The sequence below is a fragment of the Rattus rattus genome, chromosome X (genome assembly GCF_011064425.1).
Source record: "Rattus rattus isolate New Zealand chromosome X, Rrattus_CSIRO_v1, whole genome shotgun sequence".
Taxonomy (NCBI): domain Eukaryota; kingdom Metazoa; phylum Chordata; class Mammalia; order Rodentia; family Muridae; genus Rattus; species Rattus rattus.
The window spans coordinates 59,866,421-59,887,012 of NC_046172.1; the positions used below are offsets into that span (position 1 = coordinate 59,866,421).

Here is a 20,592-nt window from a genome sequence, read left to right on the forward strand (position 1 = left end):
AGTGGCATTAAGAGTTTACAGCTAATGCCTTTAGATCATTGAATGGGGCAGATCATCAGGCATTGGGTAAAAGTCAGGATAACACTTTGTAGAACACATGGCAAAGAAGCCACAGGAGAGGGCGAAGATTGGGACAACTAGAGAAGACAAAAGGACTAGCTTGCCATTTCCAAGAATAGGAGGATTTGTTTTGTAACTTGTGCAAGGATTGAAAGAGTACATGCCAAGAGGACTGTGAATACTGACCTCTCCTTTCCTGAATGGCCCAAGTTGGGCACATTTCACTCTCTGGCTGTGGTGCAAAACCACCTGGAATTTTGCAGTTCTTTCTTTTTCTTCCGTCTTGAGCTTTCACAATGGACTGGTCAGTAGATGGGGCAGACAGTGGCAATAGCAGAGGCAAGGAAGCAGGAAGGGGTGTGTCTCTGTGACCAACCTCACCTCAGTATTCACACTTTGAATGCTAATTTTGAGTGGCACGGTGCTCCCCCTGCCTAGGAGAGAGAGGAAGAGCACTGAGGGACGCCTGCATCTGGCGATGCCCCAAGCGGCCTGCATGGCGAATCAGTGGTGGTGAGCTGTAGAAGGAAGAATTGGTGCCTGCAAGGCCCTCCAGAAGTGGGACTCGATTCTGGTTCCTCTGTCTGCCAGAAGGCATAATGGGTGGTGACACACCCAGGTAATTTTCAGCATGGTAGCCTATTGCAGAGCTAATGGTCTGGGTTGAAGTGTCAACAAGGTCAGGGTCATCCATCAACATCAGCTCTCCATGTAGGCCATGGTGGGGCGGGCAGCAAGTGCATGTGTGCACATGCATGTGCCTGCACATACACATGCCTGCCTTCATCTCTCCTCTCTGTTCTGTTCTGAATCCAGACCCTAACTATAACTTCATCATCTTCTTCATATTTATTTTCATCACTATCCTCATTCTTCATCATTTCCTCCTCCTTATCTTCCTCCTCCTCCTCCTCTTCCTCTTCCTCATCCTCCTCCTCATCTTCATCCTCCTCATCATCTTCATAATCCTCATCCTCATCTTCTTCATCCTCCATCTCTTCTTCCTCCTTCCTCATGTCCTCCTCTTCCTCCCTCATCTCTTCTGGGAAAGCCTTCATGTGCTTCCTGTGGTCCTTTAGATAAAGCTCGTGCCCGCCTGCCTCCTCACTGTCACCCTCATTTTCACTGTAGAACGCCACACCTTCGTTCTCATCCTCGTTAGAAATTAGTGTAAAAGGGCAGCAGCTATTTTGAACCCCAGGGAGTGAAGCTGGCTTGGGAACACGCACTTTCCTTTCAATCTCAATACACTCCAGAATCAGCTCATCCAGGTCTGCCATTTCAGTTGACCATAGGAGCTCCTTTCGGTAAAACTCTGACAAGCCTTTGAGAAATTGGTTTTGGAGGCGACAATCATCCCAAGACAAGAACTGGGCCAAAAACTGAAAAGCATCTGCATAGCTGCCCAGGGTACAGTTTCCCTGCTTGAGCTTGCGTATGGCCTTTTTAGCCACGCGTGAGGGGATGGGACCACAGAATTCCTTACGGATTTCATCCAGGAAGCGCGGGAAGTTGGCATGCAAGGAGCTGCCTTCCTGGGTGACTGAGATAGCCCATTCTCTCGCTTCTCCTGTGAAAAAGGAGATCAGAAAGGCCACCCGATCTGCTCCCCCAGGGAAGTGTTCCTCGTGATCTGCTATGAAAGTCTCTAGCTGCATCAGAAATTCAGCCAGGTAGACTGGGTCGCCTGAAAAGGGTTCTATGTCTGGCCTCTCCAGAGGTGACAGAATGAACTCTATGGTTGGCTCCTTTGACATGGGGGAGTGCAGTTCTGGCTGGGACAAGCTGGGTGACAGAGGAGGGTCGCTGGACCCGTCGGGGTTGGTATAGTCCTGGACCACATTAATCAAAAGATCATCTGAGACGTACTCGGGATCTGTGCGTGGAGGAGGCCAGCACAGGAAAGGCACCTCCTCCTCCTCTTCCTCCTCCTCCTCCTCCTCCTCCTCCTCGGGAGTGGGATCGGTCTCATTGAGCAGAAACTCAAAGTTCTCCTCGGCAAGGACCGGCACTATGGGCATTGGCCAGCGGACATAGCTTGAGACATTGCCCCGCAAGGAATTAACCTCGGCCAAGGCTCTTCGGAGCTGCAGGCCCAGTTGGACATTCTCTCCTCGAAGGGCATTTAACTCCTCTCTCAGGGCCACATTCGCCAAGCGGAGGCTATTGAGATTTCCCGCCGCCTCTGACATTGTGATAAGTTCCCAGGGCTTTGAGTGCCGGGCACTTGGGGGGTAGGGAGTTATAGGGGCTGCGGGAGGAGGCCAAAATGCGGAGGTGGGCGTGGGAGGAAACCAAAGTGTGGCGACAGGGCGACCGGGCGCAAGCGAGCCCGGGCCACACCCACAGGGGCTCGGTCCGGGACGCGTTACCTCGTGGCAGGGGTCGGAGAAGGCAGGCAGCAGCTCGGGACCTGGAGGCGGCAGGCGCAGGAAACCGAAGAGAAGCTGGCAGAGGTGACGCCAACAGAAGCAGGCAGAGTAGGAGGGAAGGGACTGCGGCAGGATCTGTCGAGGAAAAATCTTGCAGACAGCGATCCCTCGCCTTTTAAGCTCAGCCACGCGCGCTACTTTGCAGGGGCTGGAACTGAGGGAGCCCACTGGTCTCTGGCTGCGCTTCCTCACTCACTCTCCCTTCCCTAGCTGCAGCTAACCCGGGTCGGGGAAGGGACAGCGACTGCCCACTGAGGTCGTCATGGCGACAGCCAGAACGTTCTTTCTCTCGGGCAGGCCCCGAGTGTAGAGGGATTTCATGAGGTGCAGCTCAATCTCCAGAGCCTGTTGCAAGGTACTGCGAGGGCGGGGGGCTGCCTAGAGGCGGCTGCGCAGCAGGAGGGAGGCAAAGAAGAAACAGGGAGCAGCAAAAGAAAAAAACAGTTCCAAACCATCTCTCCTTTCACCTTCCAAACAGATGATGCTAAGATTCTGTTTCCAGGGCTGTTGCTCTCTCTTTCTCTCCCTTTTTGATTCAGTAGTCCATAAAGGAAGACAAGGATACAGGCCAAGACAGGGTAGTGGTCAAGCAATTCACAGAGAAGGAAATGGGAGAGCCTCACTGGGGACCCACATTCCTTCCAGCCCTCCTGTTATATCATCACCCATGCCTTGAAAGTCTGGCACCAGAAAACAAAGGGGTCTCCTCACCTGGACTCTACACACTCTACTCTTGTAATAACCTCCCAGCCACAATGAAGTCCTCCATATAATCACATCCCCAAGCTGAGGATGTAGCTTAGTGGCATCATGTGCAAGGCCCAAGATTCTATGTCCAGCACCACCAAGAAAAAGCCATCTCTTGCTACCTTTGAGTTTCTCTTACTACTTGAGTTTTTCAGAAACACTAGACACACGGCTGAATCCCACAGGAAGTGCCTAATAGATACTAAATATACAAAATATTTTATCAGTTCTTATTTCTCCATGCCAGCATATAGTAATCCCAGTGCAGAATAGAAAACATCTGATGGGCCTCCCGACTGGGATGCCATTCTCTGCAAGATGCTAAGGGATAACCATGAGCCCTGTGTCCAACAAGGAAGAGCTACCGTACGAGAGGGGGGAGGGGCATGAATGTGCTAGTTTAGCACAGGCAGAATTAGGACCAGTAAGCAGAAACTCAGAGAGATGCACACTCCTCCTCCAGACAAAGAAACGGACTTGCCCAGGGGCCACAGTTCAAAGGGAGGAGTGCTCTTTGGGGGTCTTACGCGAGACTGAATAGCGCCTGGAAGGGCTTCTGAAGAGGGAGTCTGAGCATAGAGTAGAGACGCTCCTGCAGGTACTCAGCCCTGAGGGCAGGCCTCAGTACCAGATTCTGAGGCACACAATGTTTGTTCTGAGCTCTTGATTTTCTGCGTTTCATCTCAGCCATGGCTTTGGTCAAGCCCATTCAAATCTTACACACACTTCGTGTGTTTGTGAATGTTGCTGTCTTCCGTGTCACTACCTTCAGTTTCCTTATTTTAGCCTCCCTAGACCTGCCCCCACCCACAGCGGAGCCAGATCTAGAAAACATCAAGTATGAATTCTTGTGGCCAGGTATGGTGGCACAAGCCTGTATGTAATTCCAGCACTCAAGAGACTGAGGCAGGAGGATCTTGAGTTGTGAGGCCAGCCTGAGCTACATGCTAAACTTTGTCTCAAAGAAAATAAAGCAAACCTAAGTTCTTGCAATCCAAGGCAGGGTTCCAGACTGGACTTCTCAGTGTAGTTCTCTTCCTGCCTCATGCACACTGCCCCTGGGTAGTGCAGCAGAACAACTGAAGAGCTGCAGAGCCCCAGAGAATGGAACTTTAGCAAAGGATGTCTACATCCGGAGTGCTGGCTCCTGGTGGAGCACTTAAGGTGGAGACCACTAAGAGAAAGCAGCACAGCTTGCTTTCCTCCTCTACCCCCGTGGCCCTGAAAACCAAGCCCTTTTCCATTCTGAATCCAATGGTCAGAAAATAGCTCAAAGGAGCAATCGAGTTAGGCTGGGCAGCTTAGTGCAGGAGACTGGCTCATGGTCCTCCCTCAGCCTGGCGCTTGGCTGAGGCCCCCTAGAGTGTGTCTCCACTATGCTATTTTTCAGAAGAATATGAGGAACAGTATTCGGAGGCCAGACTTCTGGGGCAGACCTTCCGCTCTTCCGATGAGGCCCCTGAGCCTACTCCCAGCCCAAGGCCCCAGTCTGCCAAGCTGCCTGAGTTTGTATTGATGATGGTGAGCTGCCTGCCCCAACCTGGGAGAGCCAGCGCACCCACCCCGACAGGCCTTGAACTGTTTCTGTGACCCTCAGCTGTTGTCTGGCCACTGCTCACTCAGCAGGGCCAAGCCAGGCTCCACGGGGAAGGGTCCTGCCCAGCAGGTGCCTAGCCAGGCAGCCTATACATGCTTTCCGGCCTTCAAGAGGACGCCTCCAATCATTCTGCCTAAGCAGCCATCCTATGGGCACCAGCTCCTCACTACTCAGAAGCACACCCTTTCCATCACCCTCTCTCCCAACAGCCTGCAAAATGGCACCTGAGAGAAGATGAGACCACGACCCAGGGTGTGAGGGCCTCCGAGGCCTGCCTGAGCCTGTATTCTGCCGACAAGCAAATTGCCTGGAATCGCCCCTTCCCTCTACCCATCCTAAAGGAGAAGCGCTGGCTTCAGCCCTGCTCCATACAGTCTGACCTTGTGCCAATCAACACCTCCGGTAGAGTTGCTGAGCGCCACCTGTCTGCTTACGTTCATGCAAATGGCCCATCCTCTCCAAATGCACTGGGTGCTGGGGAGGGAGGGCCACTCTGTCTGCTACTGGCTCACCCTGCACTGTCCAGGTCATGACTCCCCAGGGAGTGGAGACTTTCGGATGAGGGGCCTGTGGCTGCTCTTCCATCACCTTCCCCTAATGTGTACTGTCAATATAACCGAGACCATGTGATGTCGAACAAAGGTTTCTTTACAGAATGTGCCAAATGTTTTTGTTGAACTTGGCTGTTCTTTTGAGTTCAAATGGAAACGAAGTTTGTTAATTTTGTTTGTTTCGGGTAAAGATAATGTTATAAGCCCAAAGCTGGGTCTGGAATATACAGATAATAGACAGAGGGAGAGAGGAATCAGAGTACATGTGGATTAATTGTAGCATATGAAGGGAAGGGGACACAAAGGGCACAGGGAAAAGACAGAAAGACCAAAAGAGGGCCCAGAATGACTTTGAGAGTAGTGAGAAAAAATGTTTGCATTTATCTTAGTTTCTTTTCCTATTGCTATGATAATAGATTTTGACAGAAGGAACTACCAGAAAAAGAGTATATACTCTGGACTCAAGGTACAGTTAGTTCATCAAAGGCAGCTGGAGCTTGAAAGTAGCTGATCACGTTGGGTCCACAGGCATGAGGCAAAAACCAGTGAACACTTGCTGCTGCTCGGTTCCCTTTTTCCATCTGTAGGGTCCAGGATCCCCTACCCAAGGAGTGGCCTCATCCACAGTTAGGTTGGATTTTCTCATTTGAGTTAATCAAGTCCATCCCCACAGGCACACCTAGAGGCACATCTCCTAGGGGATTCTGCATCGCCCAGTTGACAGCACTGTCTCAGTCTCTAGGTTAGGGGTACATGGAATTCCTGTCTCTCACTCCAGCGGCTGTAAGGTAAAGGGCCAGTTGTGTCAGGAAACAAGACTTGGGGCCTCAGTAATCATACTGGAAGTTAGTATGACCCCTACTGTGTTGGGACAAGTTGGTGAAAGCAATGAGGACAGCTCTCTGGCTCTGTGCGGTCATGTTTCTTGGGTATGGGTTCATCCACTGCCTCCCAGAGTCATCTTGAAAAAGAGGGGCGGGAAGTAGAGCTCATGACCTAGGGAATTTTGCCAAGCAATGATGCGAGACTCACGAAGCAGCATTGATGTGCTCTGTCTAAATGGCTATCTCACTTGCAGGCTGTTCTTGAGTTTCTCCTGTGGAGCCTTTTGCTGGGAAGGGGCTACGGTGGTGTGGCTGGGAGGAGAAGGTCTGCTCAACCAGCTGTCTAGTGAGAGAGACATGGGTGGCATTGCCTGTTCAGCCCCATGGACCACCTCACCCCTGACTTTGCCCCAACAAATTTAGAACCAAAGGCCAACCTAGCAATCCTTTAAGAGAATTAGATAAGACTCAGTCAATACAAACTGTCAGTTTTGGTAGTATGTGGCCAGGTGGCTGTAGGACAGACCTATCAGGCTGCTTCTTAAATGTTGGAGTCAGTAGAAGATACCATCTTCACCTAGACCCTGTGAAGACCTAGAAAGAAGAGCATAGTCAGTCTAGGCATGACAGACCATACTTGTAATCACATCACTGTAGAAGCAGAGGCAGGGTGATAAGATCAAGTCTAGACTGGACTCACAAAAGCAGTGTCCAGGAGTCCAGAGTGCACCTAGTGGTAGAGTATTTGCCTTGAATATAGAAAGCTCTAGATGTTATCCCCAGCACCAGAGGAGAAACTTTAATGATCACAACCAAATGCCATCTAACCTCCACCCATCATTCCCACTCCACAAGCCGTGATGCTCACCCCTTCCTGTGTATCTGAAAAACCACCCAAGGACTCCTAAGCAAAGCTTCTGCCTAGGCCCTCTGCCCAGAAAGTTGAATGTTCTGGAGTTAAAGGTCATGGAATTTCAAAAGCTACCCAATTTATTTCATATGGAGCCAGAGTTGAAAAGGCACTGCCCCAGTAAACCCAAGACGTACAGGTAAACCAAGTGTGTGTACCCAGCACCAAATTGGGAGGGATGGGGAAGAAGTGTCACCTGCCTGGATGCTATTCATGTTCATTGCTACTGCCGTCTTCCTTCTCTCTACCGCAGTCCAGCTTCCACTGTACTGTAAACAGAAACCAGGATGCATCCAAGTGTCTTTATTTTGACTACAGGGCAGCAGTTTGATAGACATGCAAGTTTTCGACACTCGTTGTTTAACACAGAGACAGCCGTGAACCCCAAGTCCACCCTGAGGCGGAGGCGGACCATTATTGGATTCTCTAACTTTTCTCAGCGAGACCAAGGTGACCCCAATACAGTTGATCCCCTCAAACCCTTTCCCCCACCCTTCCCACTACTCCTGTCATGCAAATGGCATTGTGGCAGTAGGGTACTGGAATAATTCTGGGGAGAGGGACTTTGAATATTCTGAGAAAACCAATGTGGTAATTAAATGGTAACCAAGGGCTTTTGTCGAGACTAGTGATTGAGTTTGGGTAATAAATCCTGAACAAAAAATCCATTATTGTTTGCCATTACAAATGGAATGTAATTTAGGTATGAAGTACACACCTTTAATCCCAGTACTCAGTAGCAGAGGCAGAAGGATTGTCTCCAGTTTAAGGCCAGCTTGGTCTCCATGAGTTCTAGGCCAGCCAAGGACTAATAATGAGGTCTTGTCTCAGAAAAAAAAATGTTAACATATATGCCAAATTTTGGCAAATAGATAAAAGTGGGGAGTCATCCCCAACTCGTCATCTTGTGTTGACTACAAGTCACTGTTACAATACAAGGAACTAAAGTCATTTTTATAGTCTGCCTATCATGTGCCTGGGATCTAGTCACCATTCAACAAATGCTGGCTATTCTGAATTATCATATCGGTAAAGTAGTAATAAGAGTAATGTTATAACAGTCATAGCTGTGATTGTAAGAACACTTTTGGAGACTGGAACATCTGAATGCTGTGGTCACATCTGTGAGTTATCCTAAGTCTTTTATGTTCAAAGGTAAAAAGTGACAGATGCTGGAAATACAGCATTCTGGCAAACTCCAGATTCACTGCTGGGGCTGTGAGCCACCTGGTGCTGTGATCTTTAGTCAGTTTAGAAACTTTTTTCTCACTTCAGGACTGATAAACCCTGAGGTCTGCTTGTTTTATGAGTCCAGGGAGAAAGTATGGGGGAAACCCAAGGTAGTCCTATGTGACACTTCTACTCTGAAAAGAGTCATCAAAGCTGGAAAGCCTTTGGCAGCCATCTGGCCAATTCAAGGGTACCCTGTGACTCACTGTGTGGTGATGGGCAAGAACCCAACTTCCCCCAGCATCCTCATCTGTGAAAAGAACCAAGGAATTCTGACAAAGCGGTTGGCAAATGGTGCTTGGCACAAAGTTAATGTTCGTGTCATAAAACAGCTGATGGGGGATCCTTTGCTGTACCACTAACGTGTATTTTCCATCCCCAGGTCACAGCAGCAGCCCCACAGGCAGCCTGGCCCACTCTGCTACGTCAGACATCAGGCCTGGCCACTCAGCTCCACAAGTTGTTCAGGGAAGAGTTGCTGTTGGGCAAGAAGCTCGGTTCCCAAGTCTCACCTCGCCGGGACTGAGACACTCTTCTAGTGAGCCTGGAGATACTCACCAGGCACGCAGTGGCCCAGACCCTCCCAGCATGGAGAGCATGGCAGTGGTGTACAGTGTCCCCAGTTCTTGCAATGGACCAACAGAGTCAACGTTCTCCGCTTCCTGGAAGGGAGATGCTTTCACATACATGACCCCAAGTGCCAGCAACCAAGGCAATCAAGTCAGTGAAAATGGAAAAAACCCTTCCTCGGGGAATTCTTGGGTCCCTCTGAACACACTCCCACCTCTGGTCCCTAAGGAAGCGGCCACTCTCTTTGTCACCCGTGATAATCCAGCAGGATGCCCTGGGCTACCCAGCTATTCTGAGCATCCCACTCTACGAAGACAGATACCAGAAAGACCTCCCAAGATTGGCCTTCTTCCCCGTGGTGCCTCAAGGCTGGAAACAGGCCCAGGTGGGACCAACAGGTTCCGGGAGCGGTCACTGTCTGTACCCACAGACTCGGGTGTTACCTCAGTGGACTATGACGAAGAACAGAAGGTCAATGAGGCCCGCATCCTGCCTTATGCCAGTACAAGCTCCGAGGGCAGTAACAGTACTGACAACATTGCGGCCCTCAGCACTGAGCAGGAGGCACGGCACAGAAGACAAAGATCCAAAAGTATTTCACTCAAGAAGGCCAAAAAGAAGCCCTCTCCACCCATGCGAAGTGTCTCACTCGTCAAAGATGAGCCAACCGTCCCACCACAAGGCGAACTGGTACTGCCCAAGGACCAGAGGCCCAGGAGCCTTTGCCTCTCCTTGGAACACCAAGGGCACCACCCACCTCACCCAGATGCTCAAGGTCACCCAGCTGTGCCAACGTTCAAAGATCCAGAAGGTACGCAGTTCTCTCACCACTGGTATCTTACTGACTGGAAGTCTGGTGACACCTACCAATCCTTGTCCAGCTCCAGCACTGCCACCGGCACCACAGTCATTGAGTGCACTCAAGTTCAGGGAAGCTCAGAGTCTCTGGCCTCCCCTTCCACCTCCAGAGCGACAACACCCTCCCAGCTCTCCATTGAGGTGGAAGCCAGGGAAGTAGCCTCCCCTGGGAGGCCCACTGGACTGATGTCTCCTTCCAGTGGTTACTCCAGCCAGTCAGAGACACCCACACCCACTGTCTCCATGTCCTTGACCCTGGGCCACTTACCTCCTCCAAGCACTAGCGTCCGAGTTCGTCCAGTGGTACCAGAAAGGAAGTCATCACTGCCCCCAACATCACCAATGGAGAAAATCTGCAAGTCACGGTTATCATTTGACCTACCATTGACCTCTTCAACCACCCTGGATCTGTCGGGGATGAGTATCTCCATCCGAAGTAAAACCAAGGTGAGCCGCTATCACTCTGACACCAATTTTGGAGCCAAACTAGTACAAAAAACTAGTCCAAACCAACCGATCATGCCCATGGTTACTCAGTCTGACCTCCGTTCTGTTCGCCTGAGGTCAGTCAGCAAGTCTGAGCCGGAAGATGACGTTGAGAGCCTAGATTATACAGAGGAACCTGGAGCAGAAGAAGTCTTCACCTTGCCAGAGAGAAAAGTGAAACCTCCCATAGCCGAGAAACCTCCACTGGCCCGAAGGCCTCCAAGTTTGGTCCACAGGCCGTCCTCTCTCCCTGGGGAGTACCCACTAACTTCTCCTACTATGGCCATGACACCCAGGAGCTCTATTCCACACATGAAGCAGCTCCCCCAAGACAGCTACACAGTGTTGCGGAAACCAAAGTCACCCAGCTTCCTGTCGGGAGGAGCCCCTGGGAATCAACAGCGGTTTTCCAGCCTCACCTTCACCCTTGCCAGTTCCCTGGTGCTTTCAGGAACACAGCAACTCTCCCCAGGCTGCAGAAGACGGACCCCAAGGTGAGAGAGCCTGCCTGAAAGAATCAGCCCAGAGCCAGGAAGAAGCTGAGAAAAAGATAACCAAGATTCCACCTCCGGTACCAAAAAAGCCCAGTGTGCTCTACCTGCCTCTCACCTCCCCTGTAGCTCAAATGGATGCCTGCATGGCAGAACCAAGGCTGTCTTTCAGCCCTATCATCACCCCTGGAGGAAAGATGCCAAGTGTCCTCCACTGGTGATGACCAGAACTTTTGCAAAGAGTGATCATTTCTTTCACATTGACAGAGAGAAAGAGGCCACCCTCCAGGTGTGGGCATTGGCTTTGGCTTTCCTTCAAAGGAGGATGAGGAGAGGCTGAGTGGAGTGAAGAGCTAACGCCCCAGTATGACCAAATCAGTAGGAGGAGCATCTAGAGCGTTTAGGTTAACTCTGAAAAGGAACTGCTGCTTGGCCTTATGGCCCTAGGGATCAGGACTGAGCCAGGCCAGATCTTCAAGGCTAAGTCTGGGCATCTACCCTTGTCTCAGGCATTGCATTTGCACATTGGACATTCCAGACCCATCTGCAAGCCAGGCATGCAGTCCCCGCCTCAGGAGGCCAGCTCTACCAGATAGTAGGGGAAGTTTTTTTAGCCACACAAACTTAGACGAATGCACAGGACTCAGTACTTTGTGAGACCAAGTTTGAGCCTTCCAGTACTCTATAAGACCAAGTTCAAGTGTCCTGAAAGGCTTGCAGGATTTGGAAATGTGTGTTATCACCTGAATCCTTTTTCAGCGTCTTCCAAAAGAAAGGGGCACAGTCTTCCTTAAATGATTTGATTCTAGCTCTTCCTCTCCCCATAAGACTAGGCTAGTTGATGATTCTTCCTTTTGGTTGATGTTGTTTCTGTAGGTTTTTGTTTTAATCGCAAGATACAACACTTAAATTTTAACCATTTGGAAGAGGGAGGGCCCAGGTTGCGTTGAGTGCCTTCTGCTATCACTCCTTACCTTATTTTTTTTTTGAGACACAGTCTCTTACAGAAGAACCCAAAGCTTATTTATTGGCTAGACTGGCTGGCCAGCAAATTCTGGGCATCCATCTGTCTCCACAGGCCCAGATCTGGATCACTAGGATCACAGACATACACGGTGGTATCTGGCTTTTACATGAGGGTCAGGGATCTGAACTCAGGTCTTCATGCTTGCATAGCGGATGTTTTACGAACTGAGCCACCTTCCTGGCTCTAACCGCTCCTTTTTTGAGACACAGTTTCACTGTATCTCAGTGAAGCTTGGCCTGAGAGTCACAATTCTACCTCAGCCTCTCAAGTGCTGGGGTTGTAGATGTGTGTCACCATCCCTGGCTTAATTTCAGCCATTTTTAGCTATGCAGTTCGTTAGCAGTTAAGAACATTGATCTCCAGAATGTCTTTTATCTTAAAAATGAAGGTCTATTCCCTTGAAACAACTCTCCCTTTCCTCCCTCCTCCCCTGCTGCCCTGCTGCCCCACAGTTCTGCTTTACAGGCCTATAGATTTAACTGCTCTGGATGCTGAGCGGAATCAGAGATTTGTCTTTCTTTGTGACTTGCTTATTTTTATTAATGCCCTCAAGGCTCAATGATGTCTTTCCCATCATTTTTAAACCCTTAATACTGAACATCAAAATCTCATGACCTTCTTTAAGCTGATTTAGACTTTCAGTGTAAGTTAATCACTGTGCCGAAAGCAAGTGAGCACGTCAAACCCACGGGTTATTTTCAAATATGCTTCCTCCGACTCCGCAGGCTCCCTCCGATTCAAACAGGTCCCATCCCCCGCCCCCCACTGGGTGAGGATAATTGCTTTACCCTGCTCTCAGTATCTTGAGTTTTTTTAATTATGTATTTACAACAAGGGGGGCTGGGGAATATAGCTCAGTGGCAGAGAGCTTATCTAGTATCTGCAATGTCCTGAGTTCCATCCCAGCACTAATTTAAAACAAAAACAAAAACAAGAAAACCTGCTCCCACCACCTGTTTTAATGAAAAGCATACATGAGAACCGGGATCTTGACCAGTCTTCCCCATGTGGGCACTGAACAGCCTAGGGGTAAATCATTAACGTTTTGAACTTCATGTTCCTCCTTGGAAAATGGAGACATCGAAAGGCTCCTCCCAGCTGTCCATCCAGAATTGCTTTGAGTACCGAGTGAAATAATGAAATTGCATGTGTTTTGTCCTAGCTATCATGGTCAAAGTCATTCCTTTTGGTTCTTCTGCCTAGGGAGGTCTGTGGAACCGAGTGCCGAAGAGAAAAGTTTAATCAGTGATAAAACAGCCGAGTGGATTGCGGAGGACGATGATGACGTGTTCGTAGCTTCTCGAACAACTGAAGATTTATTTACTGTGATACACAGGTCAGGCTCATTTTCCTTCATTGTAATTGCGATTGCGTTTCCCTTTTCTGCTTGAAGAAAAATTGCTGCCTCTGAGCAGCCATTAGAATTGCAAGCGAAGATTAAGTCCAGGTACCTACATTTGTGAGCACAGTCTGGGGCCTCACATCTCAAATTCACTGATGTCTTTGGGTGAAGCGGAGGAGGGGAGGACCAGGTGCTGAGAGAGGCCCCTCGTCTCCTAGCAACTGCTTGGCCTATTGTGTCTCCATCTGCTCCCTCACAGCTCTGTCTGCAGTCAGAGACATTTAACCCTTAACAGAACTCCTTGTACCACAGAATTCTATCTCAGTATGACATGGAGCAGTGGGCAGTATATGAGAGCAGGGACTTAGGCAGAGGGGGAACAGAGGTGGGCATAGGGGCATGACACAGGGCTCTATGAGCTCAGTTACTGGTGTGGGGCCACAAACCTCTAGCTGTCTTGATTCAGTCACTGAGCTACTGGCCTTGAATCTTTTAAGCTGGCTCTTGATCCCAGAACTAATAAGGACTGAACCTGTGGTATAGGGCAAGAGTGTCGAGTTGTGGGCATTGAAAAGCATGTGAAGAACAGAGGGGTCTCCAAGGGACCTGGGAGCTAAGAGGTGGAGAATAGCCTATCAGCGCAAGGCTGTTGTATGCATACTGTTGAGCACATCCCTAGCTGGCAATTCTTCAGGGCTTTGCTGGCTTTCTGCTCCCCGAATTCCCTGAATTCCCTCAGATGAATCTTTCTCTCATTCAGGTCCAAAAGAAAGCTATTGGGCTGGAAAGAGACTGGTGAGGGCTTCACAGGAAGCAGACCCAGCTCCCATTCACCAGTGAAGAATACAGCTGAGTCTCCCACCGGTGAGTCTGCTGCTGCCCCGGGGCCAAGTGGCAGTGCCTGCCTAGATGCCGGTAGAAATGATGATTTCAAGGCCTTGCTCCAGAAGAAGGGAAGTAAGGCAACTCCCAGGACCCGCCCGTCAGCGGCCGAGCTGCTGAAGTCCACTAACCCTCTGGCTCGAAGAATCATTGCACAGTTCTCAAAAGACTACGAACCCACTGACAACCCCAGTACCTAAGCCCTGCTTCGTGCTTACGAGACCTGAGTAGAGAAGGAGGAAGACAGAGGGCTTTAGAAAGGAACCAACCACAGGAATGACAAAAGAATCATTGTCTTTGACGTTAACTCACACTCTGGACAGCAGAGAGGACAACACAATGGAGCTCACCGGGCATTCGGAAGGGCTTCAGACCGTCAGCATTACCATTCTTTCATTCTTGCCATGACTGAACAGTGGAGTCCTACTCCTTGTCTCCCGGCACTGTGCTCTAAGAGAGCCTCGGATCAGAGTCTGCATACCACCTTTTCAGCGTCCTAGCTTCTTTGTCCATTGGCTCCTGTCACTGAGGGGCACAGTAGGGAGAACAGATTAGGGACTTCCAAACCAGGCCTGGGGACAGAGGGTACAGTTCCACTGCTGATTATCTACCCTCTTGAAGAGGCCTTGATGGCCCTATGTGAAGACACAGAAAGACACGGAGGCCTCCTCAACCACAGTGTGACCTTCCTCCAGAGAGAGTTCTGCAGGCGTGCACTAATTACGGCATGGGGTTGATTGGATGGCTTTTGTGGTGCAAAATATGAATGTGACTCTTCAAAACTTCATGCCTTTTTCAGTTTGATTGTCTATGCGGAGATCAGGGTGATGAGTTTTAATAAACTTCTAGGACCTCCCTCCCCCCATTAGCTAGAAAAGATGGGACTGGGTGGTGTTGACAGAACCAAGCTCAGCAAATGAATGGGACATTTTGTTCACTCACGTCTAGCCAAGGTAACTCGCATGCGCGCCTTGAGGTCTTTCAAGTGTCTGTCGACATGGGTAGCCAGGATCTGTGCCCAGCTCATGCTGTATACTCCAAGAACTCTCATTTCACTTGCATGTAACATTCATTTCAGGAAGTATTGTAGGTGAAGGCCTGGTGTCACTGAAGGCTCCAGGAGTAGAAAGTAAGTGTATACTGTCCCGATACCATTCGATTCAGACTGTGCTTGTTTTGTGCTTGCTTGGGTTTTGTTTAAAGAAAGTCTGACTCTTTCAAAAAAAGTCGAGAACCTGTACACTGAAAAAAGATCTACTCAAAATCAAAAAGGTAGCCTTGCTACGACCCGGAATACAAAAGGGCTACTTTTCACCATCTGGGTACTGCTATTTGGCCAACTTTCAGTTAGCTGTGGTGGAGGACAACAGAGGAGCTAAGATCAGTAGAATGCAGACAGACTTCCAGAACAACCACCATTACCCCTTCTTTTCCCAAGTCCACAGGCACTGGCCGTTCTTGTCAACTCAATTTTGGAAGCAGAGCAAGAGTTCCTGATTTCCATATACCTGGTTTCTCAGTGGCTAGGGATGAGATGGGCAAAACACTGAGCAGAGAGAGACCCTGCTGGTCTGTGTTAGAAAGTTCACTGTCTTCTGGTCCCAAGGGACCAAAAGGAAATGAACTTGTAGCATGCTTTGCAAAAACAAACGAACGACAAAACAAACAAACAAACAAACAAACAAAAACCAAAAAAACAGTTCCCTGATCCCCCCTTCCTTCTGTACCTCTGCCCCCTGCACCCCTGCCCTACCAGATTCCTTGCTCAGTCTCCTGGAGGATGCAGCAAGAGGCCAGAGACAAGCAGATCTCCATTTTTGATAATCCCTCAATGAGAATCAAGCTCTTAGCTCTACTGCCCACACTCCAGCAAGGCAACGTGGCTGAAACTGAAATAAAACTCCACCGAGTACTGAGAAGACTCAGACCCTTGGCATCCTTCGTTGGGTTGGTCTAATTCTGAATTCTAGACAAATGAAAATAGGTCAAGCTCACCAACTGTCTTCTAGTATTTCTCTCTCTCGGAGTTAAAAAAAGAAAACTCTCTTAAATAATACGACAGTTCTGAGGAACTCTATTTGTTTTGGAAGTGTTTGAAACATTTGACATGAAGATCTTAACCAAGTTTCGTAAGTTTTGACTGAATTCAAACAAGAGTCAGGCAGGAATGTGCTATACAGTTTTAATCCCAGCACCCGGAAGATGAAGCCAGGCAGATCTCTGTGAGGTTGAGGTCAGCCTGATCTACACAACTAGTTCCAGACTGCGCTGGGGCTACATAGTGAGATCTGGACTTCAGTCTTTTCCTTAGTTTCTATAGAAGTATCACAGCTGACCTGAACTCAGAACTCCAAAAGACAGAGGCGCTTACCTCTGTAGGGAGATGAAGGAGCGGATGTCAAGGCTTTTGTCTAACAGAAGCAAAAGGCTGCCTGCCTCTGCTCCTCAGAACCATTGTGAATTGTTGAACGTATGAGCGTATGGGGCTCTGTATAGGGCTTGCTACTTTTGCTGATTTTTTTTTTTTTTTTGGAAGGGCTTTGGTTGTTCCTTCTCATGGGTTTTGCCTCTCCCCTCACCTTGCTACCTCTGGAGGTGTCCCCCCAAATGATTGTAAAACTGAATGCTTAGACCGCTTGAGGTGGTTTCAGTTGCCTAAACCCTTGCTTTCCTCTGCAAAACTCTGTGGGCCTGGGATGTTTAGAACGTTTCTGCATCACAGTGACCCTCAGAAGCCCATTAGCACAAGATGGTTTGGGGCAGAGACTTCACAGTCAGAGAAAAGACTTAGGCCTGGGAGTGTCCATTCAGTGTTTGCAGGAATGGACCTAGTCCTAAAGAAACCAGATTTTGGGGGAGGGGTAGTCTGTCATTGATCAGCACAACATCAAGCATCTTTCTAATACTTAACCTTCTCCTACCCTTAACATCACAAACACCAACTCTCTTCCCTGGGTACATGTGCTACCTGTGAGGCTGGGGGAGAGTTGGGGAGAAACCCCTTTCAGGGAGGTTCTCCAGGAAGTTGCTACCAGAGTAATCTCTATAGGTGGCATACACAGGGAGTTGGGGGAAAATCAATTGGCCCCAGGTAGTCGGCCTCTGCTTCAAGCTTTTTGTATCCCATTTCTTTCCAGCTCCCATGTTTAGAGGCAGGTGGCTCTGTTAGAGTAGCCTGGATATAGTCAAGGATTGGTGAGACGACCCCCACCCCCACTCCAAGATGCAATTAATGCTTTGCACTTGGTGGGTATATATTTGTGGTTCAAATGCGAGTGGTGGAGAGCAGGCTAGTCTTAGTACAAAGGCTGACTTCGCTTGTGGCTCCTCCCCTTTGCCTATACTCCTGGCCTGCATGGGCCTCCCAACAGGCTCCAACTTGTCCTTAAGTCCTAACACCTGTGAACTGCACCAGTACCAACAGCTCAACCACGAAAGAGTCAAGGCCATGGACAGCCAATCCATTCCGTTAGCTTCATGACCACAAGTTAAGGTTCCCCAACAAGCATTCTGCCCTGATGTCTTCTTTATCAGACAATACAGATCCAGTTGTCTCTGTAACTTGTTACTCTGAGCAGATCTACCCATGCAGTTGCCCCCCCCCCTTTGAACCAGTCAGGAAAAAAAAAAAAAAAGACTAGTTATCTATCACTCAGTGCTCTGTTGTTCACTGCTCCGCCCTCTATGTTCGCCGCGTCTGTGGCACAATGGTGAGCTTTTCCTTTGATATGATTTGCCAGGGCCAGGACTAGGGTGAGGCGATTGGGGAGACGCCCACTCTCAAGGCCCCGCCAGTGCCTTACCCTTGCCATGGCCCTGCGATTTGCACTCTGTAAAGTTGTATCAGTTACTCTTCCCGCGTGTAGTTGTGATTTGGGGGCAGGTTCTGCACCAAATGTTTCTTTGCTGTTTCTCTGTTTGTTGCCAGAAGCCTTTGTATGCCTAAGCATTAGAGAATCTTAAGTATTATCAAAAGCATGTCTAAATAGCCTGCTCTGGCTGGCAAGTTAGCACCCCGGTCAGGAGGAACACTATGGCCGGAGCCCCTCAACAGTCAGTTGAGGGTCTGCCCCTGTGACCTTCCGTCTGTTCTCTCTGCTTCATTCTCCCTCGTAGTCCTTGTGGCCCAGCACCGATTCTCCTCAGTGCCTCCTACTTTGTTCTCCTCCTAAGAAGAAAACATGCTCTCAGGAAAGGGATGAATTCATTTGCTTTGAGACTGGGAGGCTTAATGCTACCTTTTCTGAGGGTCACTTGCATTTGAACAGGGGAACAGCCTTAAGCCAAAGGAATGAAGTTCTTGCAGAATGTTAGGCGTCAACTACTTGTACACCTTCTTTTTCACCAAGGAAAGATCACAGTCCTTGACAGCTGACTCCGGAGTATAGGAAATATCGTTTTCTCCTGGAATCATTGTAGTTAGTAGCTGATGGTCAGTTATCTAGCTAATAGCCCTGTGCTGTTTTCCTACCAAGGGACTCTGAGATAAAGCTACTTAAAAGCCTCTGAGAAGGCCTGTATCAATCATTCATATTGTACATTAACATGTTTGTGGAAATGGGATTAATACTATTTGCCATTTAGGTAAAAGACACAAAGATTTAAGGAGTTTGTGAAATGTGTCCTGTTTGTGCAAGGTGACCCTGTCGAATCCGTTTCTTACTGATGTCAGTCGTCCAATATCAGTGGTGGTTATTGAATTGGTTGGAGGTACAGTTACTAAGCACAGGCCTCCACTCCCCCTCCTGCCATTTTGTCTCTGTTTTGTGCTATGACTCCGCCTTGGTGTGAGAATGAGACCTTATTTAAACCAGAGTCCCCAGTCCCTTCAATGCCTTGCATGTATTTCAGCTATAAGTGACCAAGATAGTAAGGATTTAAAAGGACAAGAGAGTAGGAAAGAGGTACAAAACAGTGCCTTTGTCGAAGGTCGGAAAAACAGTACGATGATTTTTAAGTGACACGAAATAAGCCAAGTCAAATTATTTTAAAATACTTTGAAATCAACTTATGGAGGACTATGGTGGTGAGTGCTTTTTAGACACATGTTGGAGGCACTTTAATAAGTTTGGCAAAAAGGATTTGCCTAGTGAGGATTGTGTGAAGTAAGTATATACTTTTGTTCAGTAAAGGCCCAAATCTAGGCCACTGGTTCTCAAAGTGTGATCTTGGAACCACCAAGAGCAACATATGAGTGAGAAGAAGGGGGAGGAGAGGGAAAGAGAGAGGGGAGGAGAGATAGAGAGAGACTACTCCTTTAAGCCCCCCAAATCACCAGAGCCACGCCTCTCCAACCAGTTACCAGTCTTTCCTACTACTGTTAGAGTTAGCAGTCTCTGGCAAAGAGGTGTGTAGCATCTTCTTGGTCAGCCACATGTTTGTTCGGTGTTAAGACATTGCCAGATTGAATCGGGCCCATCTGGTCTGGTCTGGGTTTTTGAAATAATAACAACAAAGAAGGGGGTGGTGATAGTGGCAGTGGCTCTGTTTGATATTACCAGCCCTTAAGTAATGTCCTCACCATGGTGGCTGTTCTCCAGGACGGCTCTAGCAGATTTGATTTTTTTGAGCTTCTGCCTAATGAAAGAAGTGTGGCATTTGATAGTATTGACCTCCCCCCTACAGGGAATCAAATGAACACCAGAACCAGAGCAACCAGTTAACCCCTCTCAGCCTCTTCGTAATGCTAAGCTTTATAGAAATTTATTCCGTATGTGGTCTTGAGCTTTTCTATGTCCAATTTTATAAAATGTTCTGCATGCAAATACAACATTGTGGTCACCATACCAGTCACCTCAAAGCCATTCCTCCTTCATGTGTGTGCCGGTGAAGAAATACCAACATGTATGTTCGACTGTTTTCTGATCAACTGTAAATTACATTTTCATTACTTTTTAAATGAGATATATTTACTCTGGCTAGCAGTTAAAATTTTATTCTTTTTATTATCTTTCATTGCTACTTTTTTCTACTGACTCCAAGGCTTACTTTGGGGGGGTGGGATTTCTTATTTCTAGATTGATATAATTCTCTTATTTCTATATTTATCTATAATCACAGAGTGTGAGAGCTGAAAGGGACCAACCTCGCTCGTTTCATAGAGGAAATTAAGGCCTAGAAGGGTCCAGTGGCTTACTGAAGGTCACACAATGAGTCTGAGGCAGGGCCCAGCCTCAATTCGTCTCTGGCCTCTGGGATGAATGTCTTGTCATTTAAAGCACTATATTTATGAAGGACCCATGACTGGCTTCTACTTGTCTCACTCATTAATTTCCCAGGTATTTCAGTGAAAACAATCTATATGCTTTAAGGGAACATGCGCAAGCGTTCTTTAGTTTATCAATCCAAAGAAAATCTGGTTATTAGTTTAGAAACGCATCTCCCTCCATGTTTGCTCTCTGTGCCCTACTTCATACAGGGGATGTTTTTCCTAAAAGCTATGTGGAAAATGGGTTAATGGATTTATATAGAACAAATTTCATTTTTAGTAGGAAAGCTGAATCTTCTAGGGGCTTCTTTTGGAAAAACAAAACAAAACTTTTCTTGTCATTTGTTCTTTAAGGTCTTTAATTACTTATCAGTGTG

At 48.4% G+C, this 20,592-nt stretch overlaps 2 protein-coding genes across 2 annotated transcripts; one reads left to right on the forward strand and one right to left on the reverse strand.

Annotated features, from left to right (window-relative positions):
• Nucleotides 1-463: 463 nt before the first annotated feature.
• Nucleotides 464-2,621, reverse strand: Rtl5 (retrotransposon Gag like 5). Its single transcript, XM_032889393.1, is given in 2 exon segments — nt 464-785; nt 787-2,621. Coding segments are annotated over 2 exon segments (1,788 nt in total). The 5' UTR covers nt 2,253-2,621.
• Nucleotides 2,622-2,704: 83 nt separating this feature from the next.
• Nhsl2 (NHS like 2) lies at nt 2,705-14,794 on the forward strand (the record flags this gene model as incomplete). Its single annotated transcript, XM_032889394.1, is given in 9 exon segments — nt 2,705-2,766; nt 2,768-2,847; nt 4,630-4,760; nt 5,046-5,238; nt 7,440-7,571; nt 8,734-10,727; nt 10,729-10,960; nt 12,987-13,119; nt 13,886-14,794. Coding segments are annotated over 9 exon segments (3,279 nt in total), but the record flags the coding sequence as incomplete, so codon positions are not given.
• Between the last annotated feature and the right edge of the window lie 5,798 nt (nt 14,795-20,592).